Consider the following 27,678-nt stretch of genomic DNA (forward strand, 5'->3'; position numbering starts at 1 on the left):
AGGTTGTTTTGCTTAGATTATTCTTATGACCAATACATCATCTTACAACACATAGACTTTTGCCATAGCAAGTAAAGTTGAAAAGATACACACCAAAGTTACCTCAGGAAGACCTCTTGGCATTACACAACCAATGATTCCTTTCATAGGGAGGTTTTCAAGCAGACTCAGCTAGATACTAGCTTCTGCTTCACACAGGTTTGTTTCCAAAGGCTAATAAAAACATGTTCCTTGAAAATACAGCCATAGCTAAGAGTCATCATTTTGGCAAGCCATTTGCAATTATAACTTACCTCGGAATTCTGTACAGGTTCTTTCACTCTGGGAGACTGAAAAACAGAAAAAAGTGTCATTGCCTAGACAAAAGTGAAACTGACTGACTAGAAGGACTTGTCAGAACCCTACTGAACACATGAAATCTACATAATTGCTTTCAAGTTCCACATATGTATTAAGATGCACAATAAAAGGAACACCACACAACTTATTGGCAACTTTATCATATCATACCACCCAGAAACATACAGTCCTGTTCTAGAACTTGCAGTTGATATTTACACACTGGCATACCATGCCCTATGTTGCTACTGTTGTTAACTATTAGCAAAATCCAGTACTCTTGATAACCACTCAGACTGGACCAAATTACTTGTACACCAAGATGGCAAAATCCATTTTAGGCTACCCAAGTCCTGCAGAAAAAAAGATAAGCCATGCAAATCTGCCCTGCAGAATTCCACTAGGAAACAAATCCCCTTCGTCTACTTTGGGAGCTATTTCACAAACTTGTTTAAACCATACAAAACCTGGGGGGTGGGGGGAGAAACCAGCCTTAACTGTGCTACTTTACAGAAAGAAATCTCTCATCTTCTCTCCTTGTCCTTGGACTCTGCATCATATTATGCTCTCTGTGAAAGAAAGCAGAAAACCGACAGGTGTACACAAGTTCAGCACTGAAACAGATTAGTGGAACGGAGGGGAAAGTGCAGTCACAGAAACGCAACCGATCTTTGCTTATCAGTAAAACAAAGGCAACTGTGTTCGCTATTTCACGTCAGCAGGAAGAGACTGCCAAGTACTCCTGGAAAGCCCTGCATTTAAGATAGCCTGCAGCTTTGACTTCTAGCATGTCCCATTACCACGTGGAGACAAGACAGGTGGGATGGCTCAGTCCATGCTGGAATTAACAAAATAGATGTTCCTTCTCCACATAACAGTCTAAAAGACAGGTTGTGATTAGGACAGAACAAGTTCAACAGAAGAACATCTCATCATGCCACCGTATCTTGTGCCAGTTCATGCACTAACCAATGCCACTACCTTAACGAATGCCAATCAGAGCAGTTTGTAACATATGAACACAGGAAAAGGTTAGAAAGTCTTATTCTCAGAACAGCAACTTGCAAAAAGCCCTCTGGACAGGAGGAGAGGGAACAGCTCCTCCCCAATGACTATGTCTATGTGCAGGCTGTCAGGAAAAAAAGTCATGCAGCTGGAAAGGTAAAGCCTGAAATCCATCTCAATATGCTGAGCCTTCACTTGACAGTTAGCAGGCAAGATGAAAAACGTGGCATTGCTCCCAGAGATAAACAGCCATGCTCCACATCTGCAGCACCGTTCCTTCAGGCACAAAACTCATATACGAGAGTACCCAGATGCCTCAAGGAATAACTCAAAAAGGAACTTGTCTGAAAGATCACAGTGTGTTAGACACTGCACAGACAAGTACAGAAACAGTAGCCCTGCCCCACAGCTAACAACTAACCCTGATAAATGACGAACAGAAGTAAACTAAGGAAAAATATGAACAGACGGAAAGGAAACGGGACTAATCATAAAAGACATTTACCTAATTAAGGCACAAATAGGATGACTTTGGGGATGTGCTGAAATGTATTAGTTCTAACTTATTTTTGCTTGTGTAATCAGAGGTGATGCGAGTAACCAGTGAAATGTGACCACATGGCATGCCACTGCACAGATTTATTGAGTAACAGAAGGTGAATGATTTAAGAGCCCACATGGCACAATTGCTTTAGTTTGAATTCAAGGTTGTAAATGCAGAGAAGAAAGAAGCTCTGTAAGTCTTTATATCCAAAAGACAGTGACTTGCTGGTCAACGTTACAGTCAATGAATTGAGCAGATATTTCTGGCTCTGTTTATAACAAATATTTGACTGCTTTCAGGTGCAGTCCTAGCAAGAGACTTTTAAAATACGTATTTGTACACATTAAATTCACCCTATTTTTTGCCTGCAAAGTGGAGACAAGCAAAAAGTACAAACACTTTTCCTTTATGTAGATGCTTTTGTGCATGTTAATACTTAAGTATTTTAGCAAATCAAGTCAATCTGTGAGGTATCCTTTTACTTTAAGGCTGACAGCAACGAAACGCAGTTACAGATGGTATCACAGAATAGTTTGGGTTGGAAAGGACCTTTAAAGATCATTTATTCCACCCCAAGTGCAATGGGCAGGAATAAAAGGTGACACCTAGTTAACACAAGTTATTCTATCCTACAGCTTAGTTAAAACTGCAGAGCTATTACAGACAGGTGGAATTTATACCCTGTGTTTGAAATATGGCCAAAACCACATGATAAACACTAGTCCTCAATAACACCATCGTATTTGTGCCAAACACTGGCAGTCTGGATACAAGTCATAAGACTGCTTGAAAAAGGATCAAATGCCAGAGATGCACAGGCATCCCTATCCCTTCATCTTCAGGTAGGAGAAAGCGACTCCAAAGGTGTGCAAAGAAAAGACACCGAGGGCAGGATTCAAGTACCCAGGCAGACATGTAGTGAGGTCTAAGGTGCCATGGTGCCCTTCCTGACCTCCAGAAAGGTACAAGTCTCCCAGAGGTCTGTGGTTTATCTATACTGGTGCTTCCAAAATGGCAGTATACATCTGCATTTAGGTAACTGAACTGAGACCTACTGCTCCAACGCCCATCCTAAAGGTTTCTTGAAGGGGAGACCTAGAAGTAGAGGTCAAGCACAACCCAAATTAGAGCAATCAGAACAGAGATCAGTACAAGGAAATGTGCCAAAGTTTGAAGAAAAAAACCAAACTGGCTTGAAAAGGAGCTTGTAAACATGCGTGTCAATCTGCTTTTTTCTGCATTAAGAGGAAAGAAACAAGTCAGTACTGTTCAAAACACAGTAAACAGTATTAAGTCATAGTACCCTGAGCTTAAGACAAGACAGAACAAGTTCTAAGTAATCTCTGAAACGGAGTTAAGGTTTTTCTACAATATTGCTTCCTAAAATTTGATCACATTTTAACCTACAAAAGGAATTTAGAAGATTCCCGCTCATAAAGCATCAGGAATTTCAGTAGTAGCCACTTGGTACCAAGAGATCCTCCTTGACTGTGCAATACAAAGCTGGGTACAATCAGGTCTTTAAAAAGTCACAATAGCTGTTGCCATGAAGTATGGAATTACTGGATCAATAGTGGCCTTTAAAAACCCAAGCATTTCAAAGGATGCAAAATCTGGCTTTCAATATTTAAGTGTCCATACAGAACACCAGTAGAAGGAAGACCAATGAAAGAGAAATGTGAAAAGTTGTAAAGGGATAAATGCTTCAAACCAATACTGCTTCCCCCCCCCCCCCCTTTTTCAAATTGAAAAACTTCCCCTAAAAATCCTTTACTGTCTCACCAACTGAATTACAGAATTAAGTGAACTACGCATTTTAATCAAGCTGTAAAAAAAGGGAAATAGGCAAGCCATTACAGTCAAAATCCACACTGCCAATTACAATAAATTTCTGGACTGTCTTTCCCCAGTAATCTTTTAGTCTTCTATTATGCATTTCCTGTGCTACTGGGAGTTTGTCTGGGCTTGGGAGTTTTTGTGGAGAGAGGGAGATGGTGGTTTTTGGAGCATTTTCAAGTGCTAGACCAATCACAGGGATGCCATAGCATCATCTACTAGGACTAACTGATGTCAGTGTAACCAAGGGGACAGAACTAGTCCCTGAGTGTTTCGGATATCTGCCATAAGCACAGGCCCTATTGATTTCAGCTCCATCCTGGAGAGGCCAGCAGGACAAAACCTCTCCTGACACTTCCATAAGAACATCTCAAACAGTCAGCACCCTTAAAAGCAAAGAGAATATCGTAGCTCAAGTGAATTAGTATGCTGAGCTGGAAGCAGACTGTCTGAATTCATGTTCCTAATTTGGTTCAACATCCCTGAATGAGACCAGTTGAGCCCCAGAACGATGACAGAAAAAACCCCAGATCAATACAATTCCATCAACCTTCAGCCTGCTTTCTCTGGTTTGTCTATGAACTTGAGGGGAGGGATAACAACTTACTGTGTATCATACTTAAAACAAGGCCACAGGCTTCCCAGGGATATTTAATGTATCACAGTTAGAAAACAAAACAGAGACAGAGCTACTGGAATTTGAGGACCCACCCTGAGCTGTGAAATTGCTGCTCTGCCTTCCTCACTTTCTTCATCTAGTTCATCGTCACTCCACTCCCAGCCACCATCTTCAGTCTTATGAAGACGTCCACTGGAACCTGGGACTCTCCGGACCTACTCAGCACAAAGAGAGAAAACTTCTAAGTCAAGCAGACAATTTCTATAGTTATCTTTTTTAGGAGACAGAGCACAAGAGCATCTTCAGGTCGCACCACCTGCCAGGATACACGAATACTTTATTGAAATGTCTAGTTCTATCTAGAAAATGCCGTACCACAGTAATTATCGTTAAAAATGTGAACACAAGCATAACATACTAGTATGACTAACCGCAAGAACACAGGAGGTTTTCAGTACCTTTTTGGATCTTTCAGTGATTGTTGGTGCTCTCTGCAACATCTTCTCTTGTAGAAACTCTTTATTCTGCACAAAAAACCAACACCAAACATTTGCATTGCTGAAAATGCCCTTTGATTCCTTCAGCGTCTCTGATAAGAAACTGTTATGCTATTTCTAACAGAAAGTGTTTTAAATGTTCATCCCCACTCTCCCAAAGATATTAACCACTTTCTTCCTTTGGACGTATATGATGCTTCATCATGGACATATTTGGAGTATATGATGCTTCATCCTAAATACCTTTTCAGTTAGCTAGTGCCACTTTCCGCATGCAAAGTGATGTGGAACTAACAACTAAAATTCTACCAGATTTATTGAAGAATGTACTTCAGCATCTGATACACTGCTGAGACATTTGGCATTCTTCCATTCGCAGACATTATGCCACCTGGATCTAGCCCCTTTGCTTTATCTTACATCTAAATTTATTCCTGTCCTACAGTCAAAGGCAAACCTCAGATGTGAGGCAGGCCAGGACACAGGAACCCCTCTATGCTGGAGTAACAAGACCAAGGAATGGGGGCAGCAGGATTTCAAGCAACTGAAAAAACATACAGCACACGATGTTCAGAGAGGAAGTAAATACAGTGATCCCAAGAGATTACGTATTGGGAATCTGCTGTGATGCTTTACTGTATTAAATCTCCTCTTCAGCAAGCTCTGGACCGGCTAACATGTGGGCTCCTGAGTGTACAATTTTCCAACCACTGGCTGCAGAGCCAGACTGCTGGTTGCAGGGGATGCATGCCAGGCAAGCACCCCAGCAAGAGCATGGGATCTGGCTGGGTATTTCACACAGGTGAGGTTGGATAGCCCTGCCATCTCTGCCCACAAAGTGCTCCCAGAACTCCCCCATGATGGTTTCCTGCATGCAGGATGGAAAGCCTCAAGACATACACTGTCAGCTCCTGATAAGTGGCTTGCAGCATTATCAAAACATACTTTTACATAACATACTCTATTTAAATATATAGATCAATACAGAAGTGCAGAAGTTGGATTCTTCCATCGTCAAGTTACAGCTGTCAGTTTGGCAGTGGCTGATGTATGAAAGTCATTTAACACTGAGTGTTAACTGACACACATTTTCGCTTCGGCTGCTGGTTTAAGTATTGCCTCATCTACAGTAATGTTAACTTTCTATCACCACATATGCTAATATGTTACTCTGAAGCAGCTTAATGAAAGCATGAAAGATTTTACACACAACGAAGTAGGTAACATGAACTGGAACTTGCAAAACCAAACAGAGAAAGGTCAGCAATGTGTAAACCATCTTGTTACTTTGGACACCAAGTGTGTATCCAAGTATGCACAGATGCACACCGTTCAGTTACCTAAAATCCCATCATGGACAATGAAAATCTAGTTAATACTGTCAAGAGCCTGGACATCAATTAAACTTGCCCTAAAGCAAACTCCTACATTTCATAAACTGGATCACTCTAGACTCCCTTGGTTGCACTTATTAAGATTTCTATCAACTTTAACAGGACATTCAGCTCCTGTGCAGATACCTAGATGTGGCCACTTCCATTTAAGCACCTTAACCCAAAAGCTGAAAACTACTTTGATTAATTGGCGATGGTGTTGTGCTATCCTAGGTATCAGGTATCTTTTCAACAGTTTAATCTCTGTTCTGCTATAAAACCCAGTATTTTGATCACAAATATACCATAAAAAAATAAACAAACAGGAAATATCTCCTCATTCCCATGGAAATAAAATTCTCCCTTGTATTATTTCTGTCTGTCTCCCACAGTAAGACCTTGCACATTGCATATGCACTAATCTCCAGGCAGTAATTACATAAACACTCACTGGCAGTTCACTTTCTAGAAATTCTAGAAAGTTCAAGGCTAGAAATGGGAGTCTCCTATTTTTCATCACAGGATCTTCATTGTCCAGAATGCAACACAGGGTGAAATAGTTTTAGGTAGCCCTCTGCACAGTGGGCCTCATTCACTGCTTTGCATACAGACTCATTACAGAGTTTACACTAAAATATAAGTTACATTTACTGCTACAGAGGCCTTTACAGTTGGACAGGCAGCCACAATGGCACCATTACAAGCAAAGAAAAAAAAAAAACAAAAGCCACTGAAAGACATTTAAATGCTCAAGAATTTCTAGATAATTTGTCTTAATAGCAGCATACACAAGGAGGTACAGGAGAGGAGTTTCAGTCTGTTCGTTCACAATGACCCATTCAACTCAGCTATGCTGGCCTTAAGTGAAACAGCCCACAACTGCCAATAAAGCTGTTACGACACCTATCATACTTCTGGAAAAGGCCTCTCCACAGCTTCTGCACAAAGTTTAGGAAGTGTTTTCTTACCTTCGCTTTTGTGAAAAATTTGTGTCTTAAGAGTTCTGCTGCTGTTGGTCTGGCAATAAAAACAGATGTAGAAAAGAATTACAAATGCTCCTTTTCAACACAACAGTCATCCAGGTTGCTGCTGCTTGTTGTAACATGGCATCTCGTAAGTGCATCAGCTTCTCCTGCACAATTCCCCCAAAAATCAGTCAATGTATTCCCAATAAATTTTACACCAGAAGTCTTTTAAACACTCAGTGTATCCTGATCAAAGTTTATTCTGTTCAAAAGCAGTGAATAACTGGGAGGCAGGGGGTGGGGGGAGAAATTGCTCCCATTTTGATACGGAACTTGAGTCTCTTAGAGATAGTTTGTTTGATAGATCACACAAATAATTTGCTCAAAAGTGAAATGAAGGATCATCACCAGCAGCAGGAGTGCAGTACTCACCATGTCCAAGTAACAGCGTTATTTCAGAGATACCTGATTATATGTGCATAATTAGTTCTATTAAGCACAGGCAGGATGATCAATCTTTGTCTAATAAAAAATGATCAAGTACAAACTATTTTTCCCCTTTAAGTATGGCTTTAGGATAAATACGGGGGGGGGGGGGGGGGGGGGGGGGGGGGGGGGGGGACACATCCCTTGGTCAGTTTAGAAGGAACTTTCTGACAACTCAGATCAACACGAGAAAGTACCAGCTTACAGCATTTCTCACACTGTAAACTGTGCTTAAATAGTAATAGAGTTTAATTATTGCCTTGCAAAGGCCATTCATCACAGGGTTTATTTCACCTCAGACTGTTCTACACAAAAAATCATCTACCTTATAGCAAGGGAGCCCCAAAAATAATTAAAAAGCAATCGCACTAAATTCTCCTCTTTGCAAACCCACACAATATGCATGAGCATATCTGATTCTGCTAGTTGCTCTTTACCAGCTGACCTCCTGCTCCCATAGTCGGGATGATGACAAAGCCTGTTAGTGGTGCTTGAGAAGAAAGCAGGAGTATGCCACGATTCAAAGCTATTATGTTTAATTCTGATCAGCACATATTCTAACCTGCAGGGACAGGATATGCTTTAGAACCGATGAAAAACATCCTGCTGGGAAAAAAAACCCCTGCTATCAGCATTTATCAAGCACTCACTGGATTCATTAAGCATTTCAAGTGTAGAGCTTGTTAGAAGAGAGAGATCCCATCTCACAAAGCGTGAGAAGCCTTTGTTCCTGGATCTGTCACAAAAGGGAACTGAAAAATGTCTTTATTATTATTTTATGAAGGGACTTTCCAGAAGTAGTTTGCTTAGTTTGCTTACTGAGGAAAAAAAGAAAACTAACAGCTACAAAAACTGATCTGTGGGAAGGTGTCTCTCTTTACCTTTGTCTTTTAAGGAACATTAATTTTAACACATGATGAACATTCCTTCAGTTTCACAAACTGGCAAATACTATGACTGTCCTCCACAGATACAGGTCTAAGCCATCCTATGTGACGGGCTGTGGGTTTTAAACAGTGCCATCGACAGCTGGACCCTCGTGCAGCTTTGAGCAATGACATAACATGCTATCCTAGGAACCACAACATATGCAACACCCCCTTCCTTGGCAGTATCTCTAACACCACTGACTATTTAAGCTACTGTCACAAGGAAGACTGAAAGTGTCATCAGGTCACTCTAAACAACCTGTATTGACGAAAACGTGTTGGTAAAGTTTACCAGTGGTTTTCCTGATTTCCCCCCCCCCCCCGCCCCCCCCCCAGCCAAATATTACTTACAATTAAGCAAGTCAAAACTACACTGAAAGCCTTCTTTGCACTGGCAAAACGTTAAAAAGTCTATTTATGAAGCTTCACAAGTCAACACATATTGCCCAACATGTGATTTCTGACTTATAAACACAGAGCAGTTTTGCCTGGGTACAAAGCTTGAACTGCTGTCACCTGCTGGAGGTGGCAGAGGGGGAGAATGACACTACACACACAGTGGACTGGGATGCACTCTCATTAACCCAAATGGAAGATGTGTGCCCCGGGGCCAGGCACAACGCCAGACATTTATCCACAAAATTAAGGACAGCCAAGAGAATTTGCTGACACACAGCAAGATTGCTGTGTCCTTTGTGACTGAAACACTGGAGGGTAAGACAGTGTACCAGCTTTAAAAAAAAATAGGGAATACAGTGAGTTTTGTGGTTTTGTTTCAGGTTTGTTGTGTTGGGGGTGCTACCTGATCTTACCTTTTCTCAGGGTCCTTTTGTAGGCACGATGAAATCATCTTCCTAAATGATTTCCCATACTTCTTCAGCATCTCCTTATCTTGCACACCAGTTTCCAAAGATGGAGGATCATTTTGTAGCGTCAGCATTAAAACCTGAAAGAATTATGTCTATTGGCAGTGAGATTTTTCTTGGCCTTTGTTAGAAACAGATCTTGGGAACACTGTATTTTGGACAAGCATTTTCATCAAGCATCTGAGTCAACAAGGACCGTTTCATCACAACAGCTCTCTGACGGTAGCCAGAGCTCAGAGTAAAGTTTTTTTTACAATTTAGGTAGTCTCCTCACATTCATCAGAGAGCAAAAACTCACCTACCTTTTCCTCAAGGTGATTATAGGGTCTCTCCTCTCCATTTCCCCCATTCACTAACTTTGTAGAAACAATTTTCAAAACATTTACACCTCTGCAAATTCTGACTGTCAGCTGAGAGGTTCAAGACCCATACAACAGGGTACAGAGAGTTACCTCCGCCTCCTTTCCTTGAGAAGCCAGGCTAATTTATACCCAATCATTTATGCTATTGTTTTCAATCACATCTCCTGGCCCACAGTGCAGCACAAACACAAGGCTGGGATGTGCTTTCAGGCATGCTTGGTGTGATTAAAGGTGTAAGCACAGCAGAACTTCTACCAGCCTTCCTCATTTGAGATGAGCAGTTCTGCGAGGCATTTGATTCAAAGGCTCTGTTTAGATCTCCCTGCAGATATTTCTTAGCTAGAAATCAAATTAATGTAAAAGAAAGGCAACAAAAAAAAAAAAATATGTGAAGGTTCACTTCCATGTACCAATCCAAGAGCAGGTGAAGACATTTCTCACACAAGCACCTATCAAGCCAAACTGATTATTTCCTTCACATCACTCAGATATTCTGAAAGGGAGAAAATTACTCATTTCCATTTTCACTTGTCACCTACATACAGATGAATATCTATTTTTAGAAAAGGAAGCAGCACATTGCACATTTAAATAGCTTTCAACAGCTATATTGCTTAGGGCAGCAAGAGCCCATCAATCTAGCTGAAATTATACAGTCCATGACAAAATTCCATGCTTTTTTCCTCCACTCTCCTTGGAGGGCCACTTAATGCATGGGTCATTTTGCTGTTTAATAAAATTAATCTGCAGTGAAATACAATTACATTCAATAAATAAAAGGCAGAAGTCCTCTTGCAGGCTGCACAACTGGAACTCACACCTCATAGAACTGGAAACGCATAATTCCATCTACTATACAACAACACATGATACTAAATAGGTGATCTTTGCACTGAAAGCTACAACCCACGCATTCAAAACACAATAAACAGAAGTACAGCTTACAGAAGCTGCTGCAAAATGCTACCAATAATTACAGCACAGAAGGAAGTATCCATGAAAACAGCACAGCTAAAGCAGCAAAACATTTTCCTGAACGCCTTGCTGCTCTGCTACAATCACTGATATGGTATGAACTTTAATGGCATTTCTAAATCACTCAGCTAAGCAACAGTCCCTGCACAGAGGTGACAAAAATCTTAATATTAATTCTGTTCCACAAGAGTTAAACCAGTGCAAAAGTCCTGGCATTTAAAGCATCACATGGATGTGCTTGTTCTAATGTGTTAGGAGCTACTGGATTCCAGAATGTTATTGTAATTGCAGAGTGGGAGGGGATGCACCCAGGTCCTAAAGAGGTGACACCCAACTTGCATAGCACTCCAACAGTTAAAAGACTCGGAGAAGGAAAGCTTGCCCCATAGTATGCCTAAAATTGAGGGACCTAGCACCCACAGGCCTGTATCTCAGGTAACTAGTCTAACCATAAGCTATGAGATTACTAAAAGGGCTCTCCACCCCTCCTCGACCCGAGGGAGCATGAAACCCAGAAGCAGAAGCAAAGCAGCCTTCAGGAGGGTGTGCCAAAGGGGCTCAAAGTTTTGTGACTGAGACAGAACCCCATCAGATCTCACAAAGGGGCTAAGAAAGAAGATCTCAAAGCTCAGTAAGACAGGATGCTTCAGACCTCAACTGATGGGGTCAACTCTTAAGATGTAGACTCCCTGAAAGAGCAGCATGTTGGAAAGTAGCTCCTGGTTCAAGAGTCAGGCAGTAGGGAAAGTTAGCAAAACTATAAGGGGATGTACAGTTCAAGATATTCAAAAAAGATTTCTGAAGTATCAGTGTTTATACAAGAACACTTCCTCCACCTCAGCTTCAATAAAATATTAGCGTTGCTGATACCGCGCCATTTCATACTGATGTGGTACTTTCCACTGGTCCAGTAATTGACAGAACTGCGTTGGCATTAAACAAAGTAAGATTCTTTTGGATTAACTGATAACAGGGCTTCTGAGAGGTATCAAGAAGGATTGTCAGTGTAGGAGAAGGAATGGCTCACCATCCCAGTGTTACTGGATGCCAGATAACTTGTTTGGAACCGCTATTTCTAGTCCTAAAAACATCTGCTGCCTTCAGAGGCTCCGGGACTAAAACACACAGCGTTCCCCTCAAGAATGGTGACCCTGGTGAGACTCATAATCTAAATAAGAACTGCAGTTTCAGACAATGCTGATTAAGTGGCGTATTTTTAAAAAGTGCCTTCAGACAAATCCAAGAACATCGTGATCCACAAGTGCAAGTTGAGAGGACAAACTCTGCAACAAAGCATGCTGGCCAAATTCTTGGAAACTTCCACAAAACACACTGATCCTTTATCTTGCACAAGTATCTGGAGACCTGCTCACCTTCATCGGTGGGTATTTGTGGTAGGGAGCTGCCCCTGTAGCCAGTTCGATAGCAGTGATCCCAAAACTCCAGATGTCTGCCTTGAAATCATATCCTCTGACCTGAAAAATATTCAAGAATGTTAGCATGTGCCTCTTGCTATGCAATACTACAATCCCTTTCTTTAGCCTATTACACAACCTTTCGCCCTTTCCTTCCTCTCCTCTCGAATTTGGAAAGACCAGCACTATAATGTCAAAGAGATGGAAAGAACACCTTCCCCCTCCTCTCCCCCCAGCTCCTTATACCTTCAAGGAGGTGTTTTAGAAGTCAGCCTGCTGAAGATTATGGTTATGGACTGTGCAGCTAGGACTGCTCTGCCATAAACCTCTCCATGTGTAGAACATAAAGGGGCACTGGGTTAAACCAGGCTCCGACTTCTACACAAAGATACAGAAAGTCATTAAAGAGCATAATGAAGCTCTCATAGTTAATAGATGGATTGTTATCCCCTGGGGACATACAGACCTCACTACACTTTTAGTCAACCGCTTAATCAATTTGACTGCAAACATGCTTAATCCTGAAACTTCAGTACATACCAGCTCAGTCAAAAGCCCCTCATTCCTGTTTGCAGACTATTATTTCCCTCCACTAATTAACAGTAGCTTCTGCACTTGACATTAAACACAGGCTTGTTCAGAAAAATTTATAGCCTTTACTTCCCCTCATGCACAGGAAAAAATAGTTCATATGCCAAAGCAGTAACTTCCTCGTTGTTATTATTAGGTAATATTTTGGCACTTGCTTTCTCTGCTGCAGGGGAGAGACATTATGTACTAACTTCAAGAGCAGCTACAAAAATCAAAGCGTTTTGGCTGCTTAGAATGGTTTGTGTCTCTTCTCACTAGACTATGGAAAAATGAATATTCAATCAGAGCAAAGCTAATAGGGGTATTGTGTTCAGCTAACCTAACAAGCTTTAGAAAGGCACTCATTGTGATGAAGCCAAAAATGTTCCGCAAACTACCTTTAAGATGATCTTGAATTTTGGCAAACAAACAAAAGCCACTCTTGTACCATTTTTCATATACTATAATTGAATTCAAATTTATTGTAGTAACAGGAGTTTATATCTTGCACTAATTTCTTCAACTTTGTAAGCATCATTTTCATAAGCCGTAAAGGTCTGAAAGGTTTCTTGAAGTGCCTCAGTTTATGGATGCCACGATTATGAACAGATTAAGTCATTATACTAAAAAAGCATAGATATCTAGTACAATTTAAAAGGACACAGTGTAAGAAAAAAATATGCTGTAAGGGTGGGGTTTTTTTTCCCCCCTCTCACACTATTTTTAGATTTTGAGAATAATTTGGGAGTATTTCTTAGCTTTATCTTTCAGTTAGTCTTGCAGCACATCTATACACTTGTACAACTCCCCATTCCCCATTGGGATTTTAACTGTTTAGTGGGTTTTAAATTGTATCATATAATTCTGCTTTCAAATTAAAGCTATGAAGTTCAAAACAGTTTACAGCAGTTCATCTTGACATCTGTCCAATACATATTAGTCACCACCCTGCCATTAGTTTATATCAGCATCTATTTTTCTCATCAACTTTTGCCATAAATCTGTCAAGTGAACATACATTAAAAGACAATGCCAGGCTATCATGTTTTAACATGCTAAAGGAACTCAATGATGCTGAACCAGATGGAATTAAGTCAATAATATCTACATATCGAAGGCTAATCTACAGCAATCCCTTCATCCTTTTCCCAGGGTTAGATTTAGCGGCTCAGAGTGACACCTACTGGGAGACAGCAAGATGATACACATGGATAGTGAGAGATTTCACATGCACTTCCAAAGTACCACCTTACCATCTAATATTTGTAACAAGTTATATGTGCACAGCCTTCATGGAAGTACCTGACTCCCTAAAAAACCTCCCTTCTTCAGAAATACATCTATTGCATCAAGAACCCTCCCTTTGTCACTAAAACCTTCACTTCTCCTTTTTAGCACCTTTCTTAAGATCTTTTTTTCCCCTGTTGTCCTGCAGACTGCAGCAACCCTAACCACGATGAGCCTGGAGAAGCACTATTAGGTCCTGGCCATCCTGCTGTGCCCTGTGCACCAGGACAGGACATAAAGGGCAGAAAAGCAAGGGGCAACTCTAATCTGGTTTCCAAAACACTGAATACTCTATTTTTATTTATTTTTAAGTCAACATCAAAAATTCCAAAATAACATGACTGTGAGGCAGTTCAGAAGCAAGTTCACAAAGACAGCTCCTGACTTGGGGAGCGCGTCATGTACGGTGTGAGACTTGCACTCTGAAGAGGTTGCAGGAGTGCTGCAATGCACCAGCCCCTCAGTGCCGCCACGGGGAGCCACTGAAAAGGCCAAACATCAAAAAAGCCTTTCATCAATAGTATATTTAAGCTATCTCAAAATTATCTCAATCCCTCAAGAAGTTTTAGCTATAGGAAAAAATGCATTGAAGTTCTACCACTGGTTTAGCTGCATTTCATTTGATATACACACGTATGCAGGGGTCTTATTCAAGTTCCTCCTAAGCTTCAAAATATTTAATTGTGAACAGCAAAGATAAAAGAAACAAGGTGGGTTTACTAATATAAAACAGTATTTTCCCATGTTTTTTTCCTAAAAAGATTTTTTTGAAGGAAAAATGTAAAAACATTTCTAGTTAGTTGTATTTCTGCTTGGCACACCTATCAAAACTCAAACCCTGAGCCCAGCCCTCTGTCAAACTGTTTTTAAGAGGATTAGGGATAATTTTCAGAATGCTTATGGCACTGGACATCAATACAATAGACAGGGCATTTGCAATCACTGTCAGGACTGTGGCATAATTCTGTTTGTGGATCTTGATCAGAAGTGTGCAATGATATTTTTACATTAAACAAAGTTTCCTTGTGGCCTTCACCAGAAGTCATAGAGACAAGCTTCTATAGTTTAGTCTAGAAGTAGTGGAAGACAAAAAGTGACATACCTCCACATGGCAAGAAGTAAATCTCTTAGCTAGCCTTAAGAGCAGAGGAGGAAAGGGGAAAGGCAAGCAATTCTCAGCATTTACAACCTGGATACTCACAAGCCAAGAGAAAACTAAAAACCTGAATCAAGTCAACTGCACATTATTTTACCGTAACAACTCCCCACTCTGACATCTTGCGATTAGCTGCTCCAGATTCTCACATTTGCAAGTGCAGAAGAGCATGTTACCAAGCTGTATATGTGCATATTTACCACATGTGAAACTATTTATATTCTACCTCATATTTATGCAAGAGGGAGGGGCAGGTTAATCTTCTTTATGCAACAGCTGAGCTGTCTCATCTTAGGCAGAGGCCTGAAGAGAAGCAACAGGGCAAAAGCCTCCTGAACACTTAATATGCTCCAGTACAAGCCTGGTTACAATAGGCAAATCAAAGAAAATCCTGTGGTTTTAAGAAAGCCTTACAGGATGCCAAATTATCATCTTAATTTGAAGTCAATACAACCATTGATGACAACAGGGAACTCCAGGTGCAGATCAGCAAAGAGGACATTAAGAAAAACAATTCACCTGTTCCATAACTTCTGGTGCCATCCAGCAAGGTGTGCCCACAAAAGTTTTCCTGACTTTATTTCTGGTAATGTCACCACCAGTGGCCAGAAACGCACTAACGCCAAAGTCTGAAAAGAAAACAAACAAAAGATTTCATTAAGAACATATCCCAAGCAAACTGAAGGGCTGTCCCCTCTTTCCCCTCATATTCCCAGCCACCTATGAAATACTAAACCATAGAGTTACGCATGAGCAGTTGCCTAATAAACGAATAACGAGCAACAGTTAGCTAAGAGTGCGGGTACATGAACAGTCTGTAGTCCACCATTTAATTACTGGGGATAGCAGAGCTTTCAGTGCTGGCTGGCAGAGAGGAAAATTCCACTTTCCATTACAGCCCACTGGTCACATTACAGCGTGCCTGCACTCCCCCAGCAGACCTGCTACTGTACAAACCTGCCTCCCACAGCCAGTCCTTTATTTCCGTTTTATACATACATAACAAGTAATAACTTCAATTAGAATCCTGCTAATATTTGCAGCAACAAAGTTGGGTAAATAAAAATTTACTAGGCCTTATAACATTTAACTGTCCTAAGTGCATCCTGCAGACTGGAGCTATCAGCCCCTTATTCTAGAATGTTTTATTACCAGAATATGCTTTGCTTGGTAATCTTCTATCACTGAGACGTTCAGTGCTTTAACAGGAACTTGGACAGGTTCCCGATGATACAGCAGTGTTACCAAACCGAGCAGCACGCGCCGCTAACCAGCCCAGCCACCCCAGAGGAAGCATTGCAGGCAGGTGTTCGCACCCTGCACAGCGTCACCCCCACCTGAAGCATCTTTCACAGTCTGAAGGGTGCCCCATGCACTCACTGGTTAATTGTATTATAAAGTAAATCGTTCTTTTACGTGAAAACTATGCTTTCAAAGGTAACATTGATGTTTTACACAATTAAGAATGACATGGAAAACAGGATCTGTGAACAGCACCAGTAGTGTGCAGGTATAGCAATGGAACACAGCCTGTTGTTCAGAGAAGAGCATTACAAAAGATTTGGCAACCAAGCCATTCAAGAGACGATAGGAGACTTTCCTTGTAGAAAAAATAGTCTCATGAGGAAACTGTAAACACAAAACTGTTTAAGTATTTCTTCCTAATTTGCTCCAAACTACACTGCTTATGTGTTGCCAAATTTTAGACCTGAAATGGGTCATACTCTATAATGCAGTTTTATACACACACACCCCCACACACTCGTTTTTAAACACAGTACTAGCAATCAAAATCTTGAATGCCATTTTTTAAATTGATAACAGGCTTGGAGGATAAGCCTCTGAAATTCAAGAGCTATTTGACATAAAAAAGAACATTATTGACCACAACTGGTTTGAAAAATCTTGAAACTCAGTTGACATGGTTAACTGTAAACTTACTCAGGAGCCACAGAGTTACTCCATATTCTTTTATGTTATTCCATGGCTTAAAGATGTTACCCTAACTGAGGTATCAACTGCAACAAAAGACCCCTCCTTACAATTTGCAAGCACTGGCATTCACGTGAGGACAGTCCCAAGCTTCCCTCTGCATCACTCCAGCAGCAGTGCAATGAGCACCTTCTCAGCAGTCTTTCAATATTTGAGAAACACCAGTGAAATCATCACTCAAAAGAATAAGATGCTGAAAGATTCCAGATCACTAGGTTAGAGGCTTCCAAGGACAGGAACTAAAATACTAGACTCTGATAACTGAAAGTTGACATTAAAGAAAGTTGCATAGAAATCACAGGGCTAAAACAAGCACTAGCAAACGCCTATCATTAGGGTTCATCATCTTCCAGATGCACTTTCCTGTTCCCAGAGGCATCTTGTCTTCCTGCTAACCTTGAAGTTTTAGCATGTCTAGACTGATCACTATCCTCATCAGCACTACAATCTGTATTTTTCTGGAAACCCATGTTCTGCAACAGTGATTTTGCTCTGAAATCTTCCATGTGTGTATCCACTATCCTTTTTTTTCTCTGAAAAGTGAATGAGTCCCTAAAAAGTTCAGAGTGAAGTTACTTGCACCTAACCCCTCGTTACAGGAAGTCTCGTAAGATCTATTGTTCTAAACACAAAAGCAATTAGAAGTTCTTTTAAATAAGATAATACTAATAGAAACTTCTCCAAGTGCCATCAGCATATTCTTGTGATGTGCTGTATTTGAACTTGCGTATATCTTACCTCAAGTTTCCATGCAGTCATTTTGAGGGTAAAGGAAATGCCATTCAAAGAAAAATCATTCCAGCCATAAAAGCAAGTCCTTTACACAGCACACACAGCATTTACCACATTTCACACCAAACACTGCTTTATAAATTCCAGTTGGAAACTGTGCCCCTACATCTGCCATCTGAGGTCAACAGAAAGCTTAAATGGAATTAAATTTTATTCTGTTACCTGGCTGATTTATTCAATGTTTTCCCAATCAATTTCCCTGATTTCCAGTGGGTTAAAACAGGCACAACCAGACTGCGCTATTCTGCTGTTCGGAATGACTTTGAAACCATCTTCTCAAATGTCATCTTACTAACTTTATCCAAGTCCCAGCTATGAAGATAAGAAAGTGCCTGCTCTTAAGAAATATCAGTAAAACAATAAAATAAAATCCTAAGCACAAGTTAGGGTTCAATTCTTATTCCTGAGCAGCCGGCACAATCTGCATCTCATTCCCTCTGCCACTGTTAACTACCATCAGAAGGGCTAAACCAGAACTAGGTTATTGCAAATGAATTTAACTCTAAAAAACAGGGAAGTCATGAAATTCAAGAGGTATGATAGCTCAGAAGTGGTTTGCACTTTTATTTGGCAGCTTGCACTTTATATTGGCTCACTATGGTGATAGCTAGAGAGGACTGTGTCACCAGAAACAGGAAGGAATTGGGAATGTTTGGACCCACTTGCAACACCAGTAACCACCACTGCTGGGAATCCAAGGACTGTCAGATATTCTAAAGGAGCTCCAAAATTGCAGACTTTCAGAAGTCTGCTAGCTAGCAAATAAGAGTCTCCAGAATGTCTGGATGTAAATGGTAGGATTTTCTTTTTTAATCATTTTGCTGAAACAATGTAGAAAAGATTCATCTGCTGGACCTGTTACAGTGATATAAACCAAAGACTTCTTTAAAAAAAAAAAGATAAAAACAAAAAAAAATATATGTATGTATATCCAGACTCTCACATCACAACAAAACCAGTCCAGAATAGAAAAGACAATTCTGCTGATGCAGGCTCTGCAGAAAATAAAGCCAATTCTGTCTTTTTCAGTAGAAACATTGTGTGTTGCAAACCACATACCCTACAAAACACTCTACAGTGGCAAGGACGTTGCAGGCTAGTGTTGAAAAAAGCATGGTATTAGGCAACAGTTGCCACTATTAGGGTATCCAAGTTGTCAAACTCAAACTATTCTGGCCACTCAGGAAATGCAAACACCGAAAGGAAAATTGCCTCTTACTATTCTGTGTTGCAGAAACAAAGACCCAGTCTGAACAACTCACCAGCACAAGAATGCTGTGGCAGGACCACATCACAACAGGCACCATTGCTGCTGCGTACCTCTGGAAGATACATTTCTACCGTATGGTAAGTTAGATTGTCTTATCCAAATCAAGACGACAGCGGTTAAAAATCATCTCCCCTTGGCCATCTCATATTGTAACATCACATTAACCCCAAAAAGCCTAAGTACCTGCTACTACAAGGTAAGTACAAAGGAAAGAAGACTGTACACTAACTAGGAGAGAGGACCAAAGCCTACTGACATCAGAAAGGTTCCTTTTGTGGGTTTGGATCAGATCCTAAAGCAGAACGCAACTTCTGTGGGAGAAGAACAACAGAATAAACCACTCTCGACTTCAAATCACTTTGAGTTATTTTTAAACTTGAGTAGCTGAGATATTATCCCTCCTCAAGCAAAAATAAAAGTATTTCAGAAGACAGCACTAAGTTTTCTTCCACTGGTCACCTTCCTTTTTGTTCAGTTATTCACCATCAGAAAATATCTGCAGTTGTATTTCGTGTTTTTCTGCAAAGCTTACAGTTTTTAGAGCACTGAAGATGAATAAAGCCTGGCAAGAAGAGGAAGGCAGTGGTAAATAGCAATTTTGTGCTGAGAATGCAGTGGGTGGTAAGACACCAGAGAAAAAGAAGATTGGTGATGAACAAGAATCAAAAAATTCTTTCCTTTTAAAGATTATATGGTTATACAGTGGTACCGGACCTATAAATACACACTTGTTCTCCCAAATTCTCATTTGGAAAGGTAGATCTGTACAGTCACATGTATTTCTAATGAATTTGCATGCAGAACAATTCCACTGCATCACAGTTTAAGCCTTTTTGCAATAATGGCAAGGCACATAAAAGATGTATGAAATCCCTCTGCTGAGTAAATGTAAAGATCACACTGGAAACAGCGGCCCAACAGCACATTAATAAAGATAGGCTAATACTGCATAAAGTAACTGAAGGATGACAAAGCCCAGGCTGGGTGAAGCCACCATCCTTGGAGAAGTTCACAAATGGTTTCAACAACCAAATAGTGCAACACCTCTTCAGGAAACACAGATATTACAAGTGACAAAGAAAAAGTTACTTCACTTCATGCTGCTGCAGCAGAGGCACCAAAACACTCCACCAAGCCTAGAGAAAAAGACTTTTGCCCCTTTTTCAAAATGGAGAAGAGGCTCAGAGGTGTCTGTGATACATTACTGGCTGCTCAAGTGAGCCCTGCAATTGGCACTCCTCTCCCCAAGTTAGATTCGTGCCTTGCACCTTGTTACAGCAATTTAATCTCCCAAAGTTAGACTTTCCTAAAGGAAAGTGGGGAAACAACACTGCCTACATCATAGCTCAATGTTTATGTAGAGCGCTATTTTAGTACAATGAATTAAGAGCAGTCAGGAACACAGAGAACCGGTGACAAGCTGGCATGGATTTGTGGAAAGTTACACAAATTCAGTTACACAAGTTTCGCCTGGCCTGAACTATCCCCATTTTATAAATAGATAAAGCAAGAGGGGTTAGGCAATTTGCCCAGTATCAATTAGCAAGTTCTGAACAACTTCATGAAATCTCAATCTACTTCAATGGCTTGACAACACAGCTTGCCCAGGACATGGCAGGCACACTGAGTGCCTCTTGGAGTATGTCCTAATAACCCTGACTGGTTTAAAAAAACCTGAAGATACCCTGTTATTGTCCCTACAACAGAAAAATCCAAGACATGGAGAGATGTGTACCCTTTCAGCCTTCAGTAGACCCTTGCTTCTTCACATTCAATCACAGAGGGGTGGGTAACAGAGAGGTGGGTGATATTTAATATCCCAGTGGATAAAACGGGGCGGGGGGGGGGTGGGGGGGGGTGGGGGGGGGGGCGCAGAGATTTAATCTGCGCTTGGTCTCAGTAGGATGTTAACATCATGCCAGGGTTGGAGCACAGTTCATACCAAGCAAGTCTCATGCACCCTGGGAGAGCTTCTCCTCAACCTCTCCCTCCCCCTCTCAGTCTATCAAGACTCTCACTTCATTTCACAGTAAATTACAGGGCCAGCACAGTTAAATAAACTGCAGAATAGTAAGCCTTGCTTACTATGAGAAGTCACCTCATGGTTTATGCAGCAATGTTGGTGCCAATGCAGTTTATGTTGACAAAGTACATTTTACCTGTGCAGCTTTTAGACTTCAGGGAGCCAATAAATGCCAGAGCAAAGAGGTTTTATGCTCCAATTAAAAAAAAAAAAAAATTGCCACGGAGGGGTTGGCACACAAAAGAACACTGCTATCTCAATTTACATTGCAACCACCGTCAGCAGGACCCAGAACAATGATATCTGGGAAAGAGTCCTGCTCTCTCCAGAAGACAGATTAATTCAATGTGCAGGAAAACACTTCAGACTGAGAAAGCAAAACTCTCTGAATTTTAACAGGCTCCAAAAACTTGGTGCCAAGCCACAAGCCCAAGCCCTTGGAGGAAAAAAAAAAAAAAAAAAAGAAAAAAAAAGAGAGAAAATAAGATAGAAGCAAACAGCCTCAATTTAGGTCTCACTGGTCAGCTAGATCTGTTAAAGGCAATTTTATGCCTTGGTTCAGTGGATGCATGTTTTGAAAGCAAGAGGAGCTACACCGTTAAATATAGACCGACCCATGAGTAAAAATGCAGAGTCCCAGGCCCTGGGGAGGAGTTTGAAGCTGGGCCTTCATGCAGGCCATTAGAAGAATTTTTGTAATTCCTACTTCCAGCAAATGCCCCTAAACTCACAGATTTCTCCTCTGCCCCTTTACCTGTGCCTACCCTCAGCCCTCGGTGCTCTCACCTCCCATGCTCAGCCACCAATTCAGAGTTACGAACAGAACCTGAGAAACATCAGACACACCCTCATCAAGTCACTTTTTCTGTTCAGCCTGAACAGAATTGCACAACCTGAATTAAAGAGAGGCTTGAGTGTTCACTAGTTAGAACTGTATAATCCTGCAGCAAAATTACTGCCATGAATTCTATACAGCAGAAGTTTCCCAAGCAATTAAATTCACTGACATGCTGTGGAGGTACAGACCAGCAGTGGGGTTTCCTCCACCACAAGGTTGAGCATTTTTTTCTACACCTACTTTGTAGATTTGGGGGGTTTTCCTCAGAGGATTTCCAGTTTAAGATTTACATTCCTCACATTTACATTTAAGTTTTACATTTCTTCTGAGACAAGAAACATTAATCATGTGAAGCAGTAGGAAACACACAGGAATACAGTTGCAGAGGCCAAACATTTAATAAAAGCCTCCTTAACTATTCACTGGTAGTTTTGGTAGAGGGATGGCAAAAGGGAAAGGCGTTATTTTAAAAGAATTGAAGTTATTCTTTCCTGCTACATTATTTGCATTTTTTATGTACACCAAACCAGGTCCTTCAAGGAAGGTGCACCATGCACTCGAACCCTCAGGCTTCATTCCACAGCTGATCAATTTTTTTTTATTATTTTTTTTTCCTCTCCTCTGGTATAACTCCAACTACACTTATACAACTTTGTTTCATGGGAACACAGTGATACCATCCAGCTGATAACTGAAGCACTCAACGATCAATGGAATTATTCATAATATGCATTAATATTATTGTCAAAGGCAAGTGCTTTGATGTCACTAAAACAAAACTCACTTTATTGGGATTGGTTTGCTTCCAGCATTTTTTTCCTCCTCAAAAGATTCACAAGAAATTTTGCTTTTCATCCTGGGTCAGGAGGAAAGGAAGCTTAAGTGTCAGAAATTCCCACAGAAACAAAATCCCATACTATGACCAGGTCAGGCTCTTCTCTAGCATTCAGTCATTCATTTATTTTTGTTCCTTTCAAGCCATCAGTTGCCTTCACAGAAGCTAAAGTGCTTCCTGCCACTGCGGTGAACTTGCTGACCTTGGTTGAGTTTAGTTGCTTGGCTGGGTCTCATGAAAGGTTACAGTATTAGTCCTTTTGCATGTTCAAAGGAAGAATTTGTAAAGAGGATACTTTGCAAATCTTGCAACCTTGCTTTCGCAGGATATGCAGAGAGCTGGATTTCATCTTTCATCATTTAAATGTTGCACTAACAACCCACTAGTAGACAGTTCAGTCCGGGGGAACATGTACAAATCACAGAAAAAATAAATCCTCTCTAACGAGTACAAGGCTAGTAAAACTTAAAACGATTTAACAATTAAAAATTACTCAGCAGGAAAAAAAATACATGAACAGGTACCTGTTACCAGTGAGCCTTAATTAAAAAAAAAAAAAAAAAGCCAAGCCTTGGGACCCTTGTGGAAGAGAAACACAAGCAACCTTCTGCTAGGCTGGCAGAAACACTTGGAATAACAGTGCATTGCTCTAATGCAACAGCTATTTGCAGCCCCTCCCAGAACTTAATCTAAAGCTCTGTACAATTAGAGATCCAAACTGTTACATCTTGGCCCCATTATGGAAAAAACTGTAGGATTTCACTGTATGAAGTTTGCTCCCTTTGAGCATTTTAGAAGCCACTCCCTACCTTCCATCAGCTGCCACATGGAATGAATTATTTACACCTCATTAGAAATACAACAGCAGATATTAAGAGCACAGGGAGACTTAAAAGGGAAAATAAAGCAACTTCAGGTTTTAAACAGAAGTCCTGTATTTTATTTAAGTCCTGTAAAAGGGCTTACTGCCTTCTGCAGAGGGAGAAGAGCTACCTACAGAAAACTGTGCACTGCAATGTGTTCTGCTTCCTAGGGGAAAATCTACACTTTCCATTCCAAGATGCAAATCCAGGCATAGATGTACCAGAGAAGCCCGTACCTGTCAGCACTACGCAATGCAACAGAGAATTAATTCTGCCTGACGCAACAGTCACTGCCACACAGCTGCAGAGCCCTGTCCCTTAAGCCCCAGCACACCAACTTGACCCATTGCCTCTGCCAGCAGGTCAGGGCACTAAAAAAGAAAAGACGTTATCACAAACAGATATGGCTCTTTCCAATTAAACATGGGACTAGAAAAGTTAAACATGTACAAGGATGTTTGCTAAGGTAGCAGGACCAGAAGCGAGCTCTGCCCTCCAGCTAGAGGTGGCCCAAGGACTGGAAAGGCACTACAGGATTCATGGGAAAAGCACAGTCCTGAGGGACAGGACAGTCAGAGAGGAATCATACGTGGGATAGGGAAATGGCACACTGACTGGGAAGAAGAAAAAGAAGTCTCACAGGTTCTATAATGTACTCTCCAAAAATCTTGTCTTACTTCATAGTCTACAATAATCATAATAATTCTTGGTTTCTGGAAAGAAGAGTGAATTCTGTAGAAACATGTATGAAGTAAAAGACCAGAAGAGAATAGGGGAGAGACGACCCTCCAAGAAAACCCTACACAACACCCTTTCCCGCAGACGCAATACATCCACACCAAGGACCATTTCCTACATACCTGTGTTGATGCAGTTCATGACAGCAACAGACACCTCCTCCAGGCACATCTGTATTAGCTAAAGCAACTGCCTTAAAAAGCCTGTCCCACCCTGTCCCTCAGCTTGCACGACTGCTTCCAAGACTTTCAGTTCACCCCATTCTAGGCTAGGTTAGGGCAGTTAAGCAGGCACTCCGCCACTTGGTTCAACTGAAATGGACTGGGGAGCATGCGCATGAGCATTTGACTGGCAGATACTTCATTAAGGCAAAGACGCAAGCGACTTACAGCATCAGACATATCAGTTTCCTTCTGATGAATCTATCCACTGTTCACCACAGTCCTTTTGAAAACCACCTTACGCACCGGTAATAAACCAGTTAGGTCTGTGCAGCCCACTCCCACACCTATGAACGGGCTGTTTTAAAAATCTGACTAGCATATGCCAAGAATTTTATGTCACCTATTGATTCTGAGGACTTAACAGTCACAGGATTTATTCATACTGATTGCCAGTATTCCAAAGAACAGTATTTTAAGATAAGATGTAATAAGTTCTGAGTTGTTTGGGGTTTTTTGTTTTGTTTTGGTCTGTGGTTTCTTTATTGTTGGGGTTTTTGTTGTTGTTTTTGTTTTGTTTGTTTGTTTTAAGAACTGTGGGGCTTCTTGAAGTTAACATTTTTATGTAGGTTTCTTGATCATTAAACTATCTCTCTGGATACACAGTTACACCTAATGTTTAATCAAAGCTGCCAAGAAAGTTACCTGCAATTTGCACTGAGCCATCTTCTCCAAGAAGAATATTTCCTGCTTTCACATCCCTGCAGAAAGATAAAGCAACAATAAGTGGAAGTCATTAAATCTTTCCTTCAATAACAAAAATACATTAAAATGTTATTGTTTCTTATATTTTTGTTTCTTGCATTAGCAAGTCTTGCTTCCAATCATGCAGGAACAGTAGGGACTTAACACCAGTTGTAAATTCAGTAGACACTGAGTAGTATTTGCATGATTTACAGCCAGTAGCAAAGTACTACACACATAAAAATTGAAAAACTCATCAGAAGGGTATCCTCAAAAAGACAAGAAAAGAGGTTTGTCCCAGGTTATCAAGTTAGTTAAAAACATGAAAACAGAACCTAGCACTGGTTTGATACTCATATATCCTTTTGGGGGGGAGCAAACTTCAAAAAACGGCGAGTTGATGTAGTGTCACTACAGCTGAATGCATCCTATTTTTCCCCAGCCCCAAGTCTCCCTGCTCGCCAGCCCCGGAGGTGTTCACGCATTTCCTCAGGAAAGGAGTTTAGCCCCATACACTGGTGAAAATCCTGATAGAAAAGTTGTTTGCTCGTGGCCTAATAAAGCAAACCACGTTACCAAAGGTCAGGTGAGCGGAGCTGGTACAACACAGATGGGGAGAATGGGAAAGCAGGGCCACTCATCCGTCCTGTGAAATCTCAACTTTAGAGAAAATGTCTTCCTGGTAATTTTTTTTTTTTTTTTTTTTTTTTTAAACCAAAGTCATCGAATGCACAAGAACATTCAGCATGTGCTACGAAAGTTACTGTACTATACCCTTTCAACCCCCAAAAACACTCTGGTTTGTCAGGTTAACAGCAGCACTTCTCCATCCTGGAGGGAAACGCTACCTTCGCGCCAAAACATGCTTTGAAGTTTTACAGCTTATTTTCACAGGCTGCTACCCACACAAAGCCAGGAGAAGCACCTCTATAGCTGACATCCACATTCAGCAGCATGGCTGCTAAGCTTGCACTGGCGAGGAAACCATGCGGACCCAGAGCACATACAGTTGCTCTCTCAAGACGGGCTGCAAGAAAAGCAACTGCCTGGGGAATGGATGTGTGTGAATAGCCAGCAATTCACAACACACCTCTCCTTAACAGAAGCCACCTGCATGGAAGATGGGGGCAGGGGGGAACCAAACCAAACCAAGCAGATTCTCCCTCCATGGCCTTTTGCAAATACCCAAAATCCTTTCACACACACACACACACACACACACAGAAGTCAGAAGCTATTTTTTCTCTTCTCCCTCATGCATCATGAGAACAGAACTGGCATGATGGCCTGGCCAAAGAGCCCCGGTCAAGCCCTGGAAATCTCCTCCTTCCTGGCCTTGCTCTTCTGAAGAAGAGCCTGGGCCGCTGCCAGTTCCAGGCCAGGATAATTTTAAATACATCCTCTCCAGCTTTAGCATTTGTTAGATTGTTCCCAGTACCCAGTCAAGGACATTGGCATGGCAAGGCTCTCCCCCAGCGCACAGCAGAACAGAAGTGAACAAAGGCTGTCCATAGGACAGTCCCACTAAAGGTTACTTTAACAGCAAACCACAGCTGACAGTAGCCTTTAGCCTTCAAACGAGTATTTCAAGTCCTGCAAAATGTACGCTTATTGCCAGCAGTGACCATCTTGGAGCCTAATCCCTGTTTGAAACACATGTGTAAGAGCAAGTGCAGGAAAATTAATTCATTTTAATGATCAAGAACACTTGAATACAACTATATGGGAACACTGAAGTTGTACGGTGAGATAGCCTTGAGAAGCTGGATAGCAGGATGGGATTCAAAGCAGTAGTACACTATGACAGCGATGCCGGAATAAACAGACAAAGGTAAAACAACTGCTGCCAGTCAGCTCCAGTCCAGCCCATTTTATTGGCCAAATACACAGAAATGCATTTAGGGGCAAGTCAGCCTTCCCTCCAAGAAGCATTAGTTCGTTTTCTTCCTGCAATTAACAGCTGCAGCCACTGCAGACAAGAAAGCATCAGCACTGCAATGGATGGAGACTTTTAAACAGACAGAGGGAACTGAAGGGATTAAATACAACATTAAGCATGTAGCTATGCTACCCCCCTCTTAGCATCTGTTGGCCAAATCCACTACAACCGGAGCTGTAGAAACTTAATCACCATGAAAGATACAAACCTGAGTAACCCCTGCACTCCCACAAAGCACTCAGTCCGTAACAGTGAGGGA

The 27,678-nt window shown here is 41.2% G+C and overlaps 1 protein-coding gene across 1 annotated transcript in view; it reads right to left on the bottom strand.

The window, feature by feature from the left end:
- The window catches only part of OXSR1 (oxidative stress responsive kinase 1), a 93,653-nt gene that overhangs the window by 9,627 nt on the left and 56,348 nt on the right, over positions 1–27,678 (bottom strand). Inside the window, exons 5-12 of the mRNA XM_055805400.1 lie at positions 25,442–25,497; positions 15,744–15,853; positions 12,170–12,271; positions 9,406–9,539; positions 7,182–7,230; positions 4,802–4,867; positions 4,436–4,558; positions 294–329 (exon numbers count right to left, since the gene is read on the bottom strand). Of these exons, the coding sequence (XP_055661375.1) occupies positions 294–329; positions 4,436–4,558; positions 4,802–4,867; positions 7,182–7,230; positions 9,406–9,539; positions 12,170–12,271; positions 15,744–15,853; positions 25,442–25,497 (676 nt within the window). The remainder of the gene's footprint in view (positions 1–293; positions 330–4,435; positions 4,559–4,801; positions 4,868–7,181; positions 7,231–9,405; positions 9,540–12,169; positions 12,272–15,743; positions 15,854–25,441; positions 25,498–27,678) is intronic.

This window comes from Falco peregrinus, chromosome 5 (assembly GCF_023634155.1).
Source record: "Falco peregrinus isolate bFalPer1 chromosome 5, bFalPer1.pri, whole genome shotgun sequence".
Lineage (NCBI taxonomy): Eukaryota > Metazoa > Chordata > Aves > Falconiformes > Falconidae > Falco > Falco peregrinus.